At 46.4% G+C, this 11,196-nt stretch overlaps 1 protein-coding gene across 4 annotated transcripts; it reads left to right on the forward strand.

The window, feature by feature from the left end:
- The first annotated feature begins 2,639 nt into the window (after window positions 1-2,639).
- Window positions 2,640-10,015, forward strand: LOC142491183 (P2Y purinoceptor 2-like). Of its 4 annotated transcripts, none has more exons than XM_075593457.1 (3): window positions 2,640-2,766; window positions 2,942-3,016; window positions 9,017-10,015. In XM_075593457.1, the coding sequence occupies exon 3, from the start codon at window positions 9,024-9,026 to the stop codon at window positions 9,951-9,953; it is 930 nt and encodes a 309-aa protein (XP_075449572.1). In that variant the 5' UTR covers window positions 2,640-2,766; window positions 2,942-3,016; window positions 9,017-9,023; the 3' UTR covers window positions 9,954-10,015. The 4 variants fall into 4 exon arrangements, with proteins under 4 accessions (XP_075449572.1, XP_075449574.1, XP_075449573.1 ...); XM_075593458.1 differs by having other exon boundaries at window positions 2,674-2,766; window positions 2,945-3,016; XM_075593459.1 differs by lacking the exon at window positions 2,942-3,016 and having other exon boundaries at window positions 2,653-2,766.
- Window positions 10,016-11,196: the final 1,181 nt, after the last annotated feature.

Consider the following 11,196-nt stretch of genomic DNA (forward strand, 5'->3'; position numbering starts at 1 on the left):
TATCCCACGGCCGCACACACGGCAGCACACCCTCCCTGCGAAGCCTGCACCCTGAACGAGGCCTCAGGAAGAGGCGTCAGGCACCGCTGAGGAAGTCCTTCTTTTGGTTCAGATTGCAGACGTGGCTCTCAGAGACCAAGGTGTACATTTACCCCGTCTTTTTCTTTTTTTTTTGCCCTTCCTCTCCGACAGCCGCGAGCATGATCAACCTTTGACCACAAGCAAAAATACTACAGACAGCTCAGTGAACGTTATTTTGGCCATCAGCATGCTTCCCCTAGTGATGTTCACCTACTAAAGGGTATATCTCAGTGGGTTGACTTCTCTGACATCATGATGTTGGCGTAGCCGGTAATGCAGAGCAGTGGCGCTCAACTCCAGTCCTCAAGCCCCCACCCCAACATATCAGTTTGTCAGGATATCCCAGCTTCAGCACAGGAGGCTCAGTCAGCCTGAGCCTCCGATTGAGCCACCTGTGCTGAAGCAGGGACTGGTCGAGCCACCTGTGCTGAAGCAGGGATGTCCTGAAAACCTAACCTGTTGGGGGAGGGGGATGGGGGAGGGGTTGAGGACTGGAGTTGAGCCCCCTGTTATAGAGCATATTCAATGGTTACAGAAATGTATCCCCGAACATGTCATTTTGGTCATACAGTATTTTGGTTTCATTTTGCAAAATGCCATTTTTTGAACTTGGGTTATTACATAATGTACCACAAACCAGAGCAGTTTTACAAAATAAGATGAGTCAACATATTCTGGCAAATACAGACCTGCCCAGCTAGAACAATGCTTCAGATATTTCATATATATTAAAATCCCCACGTCTTAAGCAGTCTGAATGTGAAATGGGGGATTTGTTTCCTTTTCTTACAGCGTAACATTCGTTGCTCTGTTTGTTATTTTTATTTTCTGATGGTGTTAAAATAAAAGTATATGTTATTCGTTCCCCCTGTTTCTTCTGGTATTTCCTCGTGCGAGTCATTTCTTATCTTTTCTTATTTCTATCTTCTTGAGTCATCCCCCCTATCTCCTACTTTCCTTTTATTTTTCATTTAGCCACCCTCTCGCTTTTTTTATTGAAAAAAAAAAGAGGAAAAAAGACTCAAAGGCGGAACTAGGTATTTTTATTCCCGAGCAAGTTCCACTAAGGAAAAACAGTCCTGTAATTTTTAACCGTAGTTGTGAATATTTTGTATGATCTCTCACTCTACCCTCCCCCCCACGAGTCTCTCACCCTTCCCTCCCCCCCACGAGTCTCTCACTTCACCCTCCCCCCAACGAGTCTCTCACTCCACCCTCCCCCCACGAGTCTCTCACTCCACCCTCCCCCCATGAGTCTCTCACTCTACCCTCCCCCCCACGAGTCCCTCACTTCACCCTCCCCCCCACGAGTCTCTCACTCCACCCTCCCCCTACTAGTCTCTCACTCCACCCTCCCCCCTACGAGTCTCTCACTCCCCCCCACGAGTCCCACTCCACCCTCCCCCCACCAAACTCTCATTCCACCCTCCTCCCCACGTGTCTCTCACTTCACCCTCCATCCAACGAGGCTCTCACTCCACCCTCCCCCCACCAATATCTCATTCCACACTCCCCCCCACCAATCTCTCATTCCACCCTCCCCCCACCAGTCTCTCCACCTTCACCAGTCTCTCTCATTCCACCCAGTCTCTCTCACTCCCCCCCTAGTCTCTCTCACTCCCCTCCCCCACCAATCTGTCTCACTCCCTCCCACCAGTCTCTCTCACTCCCCCCCACCAGTCTCTCTCACTCCCCCCAGCCTACCTCTCTCACTCATCCCACATTATCTTACTCCCAGTCTCTCACTCCCCTCCAGTCTCTCACTCCCCCCCACCAGTCTCTCTCACTCTCCCCACAGTTTCTCTCACTCCCCCCACCAGTTTCTAACACTTCCCCTCTACGTTCCCCAAGTCTCTCTCCTCCCTCACTCCCCAAGTCTCTGCTCCCTCCCTCAATCTCTCCTCTCTCACTCCCGAAGTCTCTCTGCTCCCTTCCCACCAATTCTCTCTCCACCCTTACCCCAAGTCTCTTTCCTCCCTTCCCCCAAGTCTCTCTCTCCCAAGTCCCTCTGGAGCAGGGGGGGTAGGGTTCATCCTGGCGGCAAACAATGAAAGTCGTAACTGAATTCCAGGTCGGACCGCTGGAGCCGACCATCTGCCCCCCTCTGCTGCCATCCTGCTCCCTTTTCCCCCGTTCGCAGTCCCTCCTCCAGCACTGGCACTCCCTCCTCCGATGCTCACCTACGCACTCCCGGGGCAGCTAGCCCACTCCTCCCCCACCACCCCCCACATCTCCCTCCTACTTCTGCCTCTGAAAGGACTTTATAATTCATTATTTATAAATGAGAATGGCTGCTTTGTGTCACTGTTAATATACATCCCAGAAATATCTTCCCTTGGCTGCTACTAATGCATCTGTGGGCATTGATCCATACAGCGCAACATACCCAATGAATGGCATGTACAGTCTTCTTTCCGATGGAGTCTTTTAGACCTGTGGTCTTGTGCAACACCTGAAACCTGTTTCACCACGTGCTGAGCCAGTGAATCCACTATAAAAAAAATAATCTGTAAATAGAAAGAAAAGGTGGTGCCAGAAACTTATGATGAACGATAATTATGGGCTAATAACCAACGTCCCTATTTATCAACAGTATGACGATGTGGAACTTGGTCTGTGAGACATTCGTACTGTTCTCACTGTTTCTCAGGGTCCTGCTTTAAAAAGGAGGCATCGGAATGGAAGGTAAGTGGCTTATTGTCACATTTTCTACTTATTGCTCCCGTTCTAGGCAGCGGTTAGTGTGATAGTATAAGGGGATATAACGTTTCCAGTTACAAGTCTAGTTACATTTATACATTATAACAATATAAGAGTTGTCATTAAAATGCCACCTCTCTCTCTCTTTCTGTTTGTACAGCAGAATTACTCCGTAGAGCTTTTAAGGGGACAATCCCTCCCGGGATAAAAAGCTTTTTCACAGGATACACATAGAGTAAGTAAAATTGTTACCGTACGGGTCATTGCATGGTAACCTTGCTAAGTAAACCGAGATTTGCCACCTTGTTCAAAAAAGGTTTGTACTCTACAGCAGGGCTGATCAACTCCAATCCTCATGCCCATCCCCACCCCAACAGGTCAGATTTCAGGATATCCCTGCTTCAGCACAGGTGGCTCAATCAATCCCTGCTTCAGCACAAGTGGCTTCGTGAGAGGCTCAGTCTGAATGAGCCACCTGCGCTGAAGCTGGGATATCCTGAAAACCTGACCTGTTGGGGGGGGGAGGAGCTGGAGGACTGGAGCCGATTTTCTATGTTACTTTTGAAAAATATACCCCTCACATGACATAGTAATAATATCTTATATACATGTAGTAGGGGGTACTTTCTTATAGAAGAAACGTTCAGTTTACGTCAATGACATTTAATGCCAAATCGCGGCTCAGTGAAGCCCAACATTGTTGGTATAACGCTCACAGTGCGCACACAGTATGATGTACCTGGAGCGTCACGGGCACTTTCTCACTTTATAAAGGGAGTAATTGGGGGGTTTCAGGCATTCCGGGGGCCTGTTGAGATCATGTGATTGCTCCTGAAGACCGCACACGAAGCGGACGTGCCGGGGATTAGGTGGCACTCTCCCCGGCACTGTGAAGGCGAAATATGTACCACGTTAAAACATCCTCTGATAACTTTAAAAATACTGTATATTGCTAGAGGACAATTTAGCAAGTCCACGAATGCCAAAACCCTACTTATCCTCACACTGTTTAGTTTATCATCTTAACAAAGATGTCAGGTTCCGTGGACCGAAATCAGGGAGATTTGCGGTTTCTGGACATAAAAACTGTAATTTCAGTGGGGAAAAAAACTGCTTTTTGTATAAGTGAGTGTCCAGTGAAGTATTGGTGACCGCATATGCAAAAACAACCAGTAACAAAAGTGGATATACTTTAAGTGGCACACCATTGTTAGCAATAAACATATAATGCGTATTATGCTTCTGGTGCTGACCTTCTGATGATCCCGGCGTCTCAAAGCTGCATCCATAGACTGGTACAGAGTAAAGGGTAGAAGAAGCACACAGGAGACTTATATAGAGTTTTAAAAAAACTTCAATCAGTGTTTACAGCATCAGAGCTAATCAGGGTAACGTTTCAGGGCCAGAGTGTCCTTTCTTCAGACCAAACACCTGGAAGAATTGTTAATTGTGATAATATATATATATATATATTTTTTTTTTTAAATAAATCAGTTCTGTAGTATTAGATAATACTTACTGCATTAAAAAAAATATTATTCAACTCTTATTGCCAGTTTTAAAGCATCTTTTGATTTCTATAGCAGGTTTTAGATCACTGCAGCAGTTCAAGATCTTTGCAACACTTTCCTGTTGTTGCCAAATATCAATACGTTGTAGCTGCTGAGTTACACTGACTGAAGCAGCCATTAAGTTAGTCACACAATCTGGATTTTTCCACCTTTAGAATAGGAGCACCAAACGATTGCCAGCTTAGGTCAGAATGTAGTATACTGTTACATGCTTTACATATGCAAATAAGAAAAAACGTGGGAATGTAGTGTTGCTGCTTAAAAATGGGCATGACGTAAATGGTGACACTGTGTGCTCATTTGCAGGTCATTCCCCAGAATCCTTTGCTGCAGTGGAAGCGTTGTATGCTAACAATCATGGAGGGGGGGGGGGAAGCATGGTTGCAGACCTGTCTGAGACATGTGAATGTGCTGTAGCCATGTGCCCCTGGCTATAGCCTTTCACTGGCCTCAACACTGTAAGTCCTGATAGGAACAGGCAGTGTTGGGGTTAAACTCCTGCACAGTTGCAGCCTGGATGGGTACTATGTTGCCTTATCCAGGGGCAGGCCTAAGCCGGCAGTTGGAGTGTCATACCTGGGGAGGGTACTGACTGAGTCACATGTATATGGTGTGATGCCTGTGAGTACCTAGACCTAGACCTGCCCTGTTATGGGGCAGGGTTACAAGCCCTTCCACCCTAGGTATAAAAGCTGACACTCCACCAAATTGAGGTGTGCTATGATTAGGCTTTGTGGTATGGTGTGATACCATTTTCCCTACAAGAGGGTAAAGGAGCTAAGGAGGGACTTTTGGGCCCTAAAGCCCCTGGGTTCTGCTCTGGGGAATGGAGATAATGCCATGCTGTCTACCCAATAAACATGCCGTTGTACCAGCTATAATGTATGGTTATTGTGAAGGAGAATTGCCTGTGGGGACCATCCCATTTGAATTTGACACATCCCAGTATCATATGTGTGTTATGTACCTTCTCCTTAACGCCTCCAAGTAACACTCCTCGGCCTATATACTATCAAACAGAAAGCCCTATTGGAGTTTATGGGGATTTCTGTGCGATAGCCAGTTTACAGAATAAGGGTGTAATGTTGTAGTTTGAAAAAAGCTTTCATTAAAAAGTATATAGCCCCTCTCCCCTTACCTGCTGGACATGTTCAATTCCTTCCTAGAAGGGGATCGAATCCCAGGCACAATTTCGGCCGCCAACCTTGCCATCATACACAAGGAAGGTAGAGACCCGCTACAATGCGGTAGTTATAGACCGATCTCTCTACTCAATACTGACCTCAAGCTTTTCAGTAAGATCCTAGCAAACAGACTGAACCCTATTCTCCCCAGATTGATTCATATAGACCAGGTGGGCTTTGTGTCAGGAAGACAGGCCTCTGACAACACCCGCAAAATTATTAATATTATAGACCACGTTCACCTCAATAAGTCTCAGGCCATGATCCTAAGCCTCGATGCCGAAAAGGCTTTCGACCGAATCAAATGGTCCTTTCTTGACCAAACTATGCTCCGGTTTGGCTTCTCGGGTCCGTTCCTCGAGGGGGTACGAGCCCTCTATAACAACCCTACCGCCCTCTTAAAACTCCCGGGAGGGCACTCCAACCCAATAACGATCAAAAATGGAACCAGGCAGGGTTGCCCCCTATCCTCCCTACTATTCACCCTACTGCACCGACACACTTTATTCGAGCAAATACCCAGTATGTACCTGGCAGATACCTGGAATGCGCCGCTCCTCACCTCTGACAAGCCCCGTTGCGTTTGCCTTCCCAGCCTGGGTTCATGCCTGGCTGACGGGCGCCTGATCTGTTAAATGATAATGATTAGGATTTAATAGGCTGCAATGCTTCGCGTGTCTACCAGATGGCATAAATTCATGAATTGTAATGCAGTATATATATATATACTGTGCAGTATTGCAGCCAGCGGGAATAAAATGCTTCAATCCCTGCATGGAAAATAACCCAATGCACTCGGGCAGAAAACAGTCACAAACCTCAATACACCCGGGTATACCCGAATTCGTGGGACTAGCCGAGCTCGAATAAAGTGTGTCGCCAGTGTATCAATAGAGCCACTAGCTGCCAGGATCAGAGCTGAACCCAGCATAAAGGGCATCCCAATCGCAGACAGGGAGTACAAAATCTCCCTCTTTGCTGATGACGTCATTCTGACCTTGGCCGACCCGCACACCTCCCTTCCCAACCTCCAGAAACTGTTGGACCAATTTAGCCTAGTGTCTGATTATAAAATAAACACGGACAAGTCCGAGGCGCTCAATATCTCTCTCCCAGACCCTACATGGAAACTCCTACAAACTAACTTCAAATATAAGTGGAATAACTCCCACATTAAATACCTAGAGATACCTAGAGATAAAAATAGCAAGCTCGTACAACTCGCTATATCAAGCCAAATACCCCCCCATCTTCCGCCAGATCAAGAGAGACTTGGAGACTTGGCATGCCCACCAGATCTCTTGGTTTGGAAGAATTGTGTCCACCAAAATGAATGTCCTTCCCCGATTACTTTACTATTTTCAAACCCTCCCAGTCCCTGTTCCGCTAGTAGAACTGCGAAATATGCAGGCTCATATCCTCTGTTTTATATGGAGGCAGCGTAGACCAAGGGTGCCGAGATCGGTGCTGTTGGCTTCGAGGACGAGAGGGCGTTTGGGGGCCCCGGATGTGGTCAGATATTACCAGGCGGCCCAGCTGAGGCAGGCGGTGGTTTGGAACAACCCCCCGACCTCCAATTGCTGGTTGGAGATAGAAACATACCACGTGGCCCCCACCCCCCTCTCGGCCCTACTATGGTCTCAGGCTCACAAAGGAAGGAGGCCCCTGAGATTCGAGCTCGGGGCAATGAGGTGCACGTGGTCTACTTGGACTAAAGCTAAAGGGAAACATGGCCTAGCTTCATCCCCCTCACAACTAACCCCCCTCTTTGGGAACCTGGACTTCCTGCCCGGGTGCTCCCGTACCCAATTTGGTCAATTCCAGGGCCTAAATATCAGAGTGGTTGCGGATCTGCAGGAAAGCGATGAGGTCCTATCCTTCCAAGAGCTTAAAAATAAGTTCTCCTCCCCCGACCTCCCCATCTTCAAATACCTTCAGATTAGGCACTTCCTGAGAGCCCAATCCCCTAGCCTTAAATTCCCAGCATGCACTAGATTCGAGACCTTCTGCCTCAAGGGGGCATACCAGAGAGGTTTAATTTCCGAAGTTTATAGAACATTAGAGGCATCCCACCCCCCCTCACATTCCTATATGCAAAAATGGAGCGCCGACCTAAATATCCCAATCGACCTGGAAGACTGGGAGGATATCTGGGAAGCTGCCACCAGAACATCAATTTGCTCAATCACGAAGGAAAATATTTATAAAATCTTATTCCAATGGTACCTAACCCCGAGTAGACTGAGCCAGATCTACCCAGGCACCTCGGACGTGTGCTGGAGAGGATGTGGTCAAAGGGGGGACATGCCCCATATTTGGTGGGCATGCCCGGAGATCCAGAGGTTCTGGACCAGGATCCAGAGTCTCCTGATTGAAACTTTGGGCCTAGAGGTCCCCCTGGCTCCCCTGACATACGTGCTGGGGAAACCAATTGAAGACCTCCCCGCCCCTATAGCCAGACTTTCCTCGGTGATCCTCACGGCCGCCAGATGCTGCATCGCGGTGGCCTGGAAACAAGTAAAGGCCCATTCCAGGAGAACAGTAATTAAAAGAATAGACGGGGTCATGAACATGGAGAGACTGACAGCCATGCTGAAGCAGAGAATGCCTCAATTCTATAGAACCTGGGAGCCCTGGCCAGGCTCTGGGGCCCCGACACTGGTGCAAGCCCTGGTCCAACTCTGATACCCTCGGGGCCGAGGACCGGTGCGCCCTACCCGCCACAATCCCTTCCCCCTCTCCCCCCACCCCCCCTTTTTTCCCCATGTCGTTCCCAACTATCCACCCGTCCCGCGTCATCCCCTCTCTTTTCACTACTGAAAGTAGGAAAAAAAAGGTTTATTGTGTGTCCCAGAATACTTCAAGGTCATGTGCCTGTGTTTCACAATGATTTGTTATGCTGTGAATGTCATATTAATATCCACATGTATGTACCTTAGAAGACGCCAATAAAGGAAAAAAAGTAAAAAAAAAAGTATATAGCAAGTGAAAATATCACTTGTGAGCACATTCACATGTCTCCGATGGGTCTGCAATCCTTCTTTTCACCATAATCTCCTAGCATATAATGCATCCACTGCGGCCAGGGATTCTGGGTAATGGCATGCAAATGAGCACACAATTTAACCTTTTGCCTCAAAAGTTGGCTATGCACATTTTTAATCCAGGCTGTGCTGAAAAGCGGTGTAATATGGCAGGCATAAGCTTATAGGGGTCCATGTTTAAATGGTTTTGATACAAAAGGTTACAGTGTGTGCTCATTTGCATGTCAGTCCCAGAATCCTTTGCTGCAGTGGAAGCACTGTATGCTAGGAGATAATGGGGGAAAAACAGGGTTGCAGACCTGTCTGAGCCATGTGAATGTGCTCACAAGTGGTATATAAGGTATAATTAGAAAGTATAGATTTTTGGGAGAACACGCTGCTTGAAATGACTGATTGACTATTACCAAAATAATATGTTTTTACATTTTCTTTTTAGTGCCCTGATGAACTTCATGGAGGAAACACGGGAAGCAAATAATGTTACATACAAATGCATATTTAATGAGGATTTCAAGTACATTCTTCTCCCAGTGTCCTACGGCATTGTATTTTGTGTGGGCCTCATCCTTAATGTTCTGGCTCTCTACATCTTCATATTCAGGATCAGACCGTGGAAGGTCATCACCATGTTTATGTTCAACCTGGCAGTATCCGACTTGCTTTATGTCATGTCCCTGCCTCTGCTCGTGTACTATTACTCTAAGAGGGACAACTGGCCGTTTACCGTGGGCTTGTGCAAGGTAGTCCGTTTTCTCTTCTACACCAGCCTGTACTGCAGTATTCTCTTCTTGCTTTGCATCAGCATCTACCGCTTCCTAGCCATCTGCTACCCAATCCACTCTTTACACTGGGGCCACGTTCGTTATGCAAGAATTGCTTCTATCAGTATCTGGGTTATAGTGATTGGTTCACAGTCTCCAATGCTATACTTTGTAACTACCGACACCCTGAGAGATAATATCATCTGCCATGACACCTCCAACATAGAACTCTTTGACCAGTTTGTCATCTATAGCACAGTCAACCTGGTCTTGCTATTCTGCATTCCTTTTGCCATCATCATCATTTGCTATTGTTTAATGACTCGTGCTCTTATGAAGCCAACTACAGCCACCCCTCGGACATCGAAGTCTAAGAAGAAGTCCATCAAAATGATCGTCATCGTTCTGGTCGTCTTTACTGTTTGCTTCTTACCTTTTCATGTGAGCCGAACTCTGTACTATTACTTTCGGAAGATGGATTATGATTGTGCTACCTTAAATGTCATCAACGTGGTCTACAAAGTGATGAGACTCTTAGCCTGTGTTAACAGTTGTATTGATCCAGTTTTGTACTTTTTGGTTTGGAGATTCAAGATAAGCACTACCAGATAAATTGAAAAAAAAAAACCTAGACATTCAAGATGAGTGTTAATCCAATAGACTTCTGTTCTCCTTTAATGGCAAGCAGAGCAAGACTTCAGTCGGAGTATGTCATAGGAGTCAATGACTTTTTTGTAATGTTATAACTTTTTATTTTTGTACTATCTTATGTGCTATTGTGAATACACCCTCAGTCATCATGCCAATGAAGTATTCCCTAGCTGCGATCCCGGACCATGTGCAACACGTTTGATGAGAGAGACCAGTAAGACATTGGTTACTGCTGGGTGATTGACCATTAATATCACTGGAACCCGTACGTGGAATTAGGAATCGAGACTTGAATGTCTGGTAATACGCTCTAATAACAACCTGTTAATGCACTATGATGATGTACTACATCGTTTGAGATGCTTATTATGCAAATTATTTTATAAAACGGTAAAAAATGGAACTATTTGCTTTCTGGTTTGGTTGATTGAATTGCAAAGCTGGGATCTTGGTGCTTTTTAGCCATGCATGGTTTTAAAAGGGCAATTCACCCCAAGACAAAAGTTTATTAATGCCAATAACTTGTTTAAGGGGTGATATCGGGGCAATTGATGTCTTGTTTTACCAAAATGTTACACTGAGAAGTATTTTTAAATCATTTCTTAAAACTCGTATGCAAACATGGTGAGCAGAGACTTGGGAGAGGTTTAATTGACTCTGGTTGCCTTTTGTGTGATGTTATTGAGTATTCAACAGGAGTTTGCGCAGGTGAAGCCCCACTAGCTCCCCGTCCCTTTTCTTTATTGGCTCTCTAATAAAGACAGGGTGGGCAAAGGGTATTGAAAACACAGGATTGACAACCTCCCTCCCCCCAAAGCTACCGACAAGTGTCCCGGGCCAGCAGCCCTAGGGGGCCCAGCTGGCTAATACTGGTAGTGCCATGGGGGCCCCAGCTGTCCTGAGATGCATGACACTCTCTAGCTGACTCCCCACCGACTGCCCCAGGTGCCTTCTTTGTGCGGCTATGTGCGATTGCTGAAATTGCTGGGACTCAAAATATATTGAGATTGTTGCGATTTTTTTAGCTCAGGATAAAAGCTTTTGTTTTTGAGAGGTGCACGTGGTCGAAGATGTTTATAATTTTATGGGTATTATCCGAAGCTTGTCTGCCTGAAATAAATCCCACCTGGTATTATTGAGTTTAACCTATTCGCTAATATTTTGCTATAAATTTTTAAGTCCGAATTGAGGAGAGAAATCTGCC

The sequence above is a fragment of the Ascaphus truei genome, chromosome 3 (assembly GCF_040206685.1).
Source record: "Ascaphus truei isolate aAscTru1 chromosome 3, aAscTru1.hap1, whole genome shotgun sequence".
Lineage (NCBI taxonomy): Eukaryota > Metazoa > Chordata > Amphibia > Anura > Ascaphidae > Ascaphus > Ascaphus truei.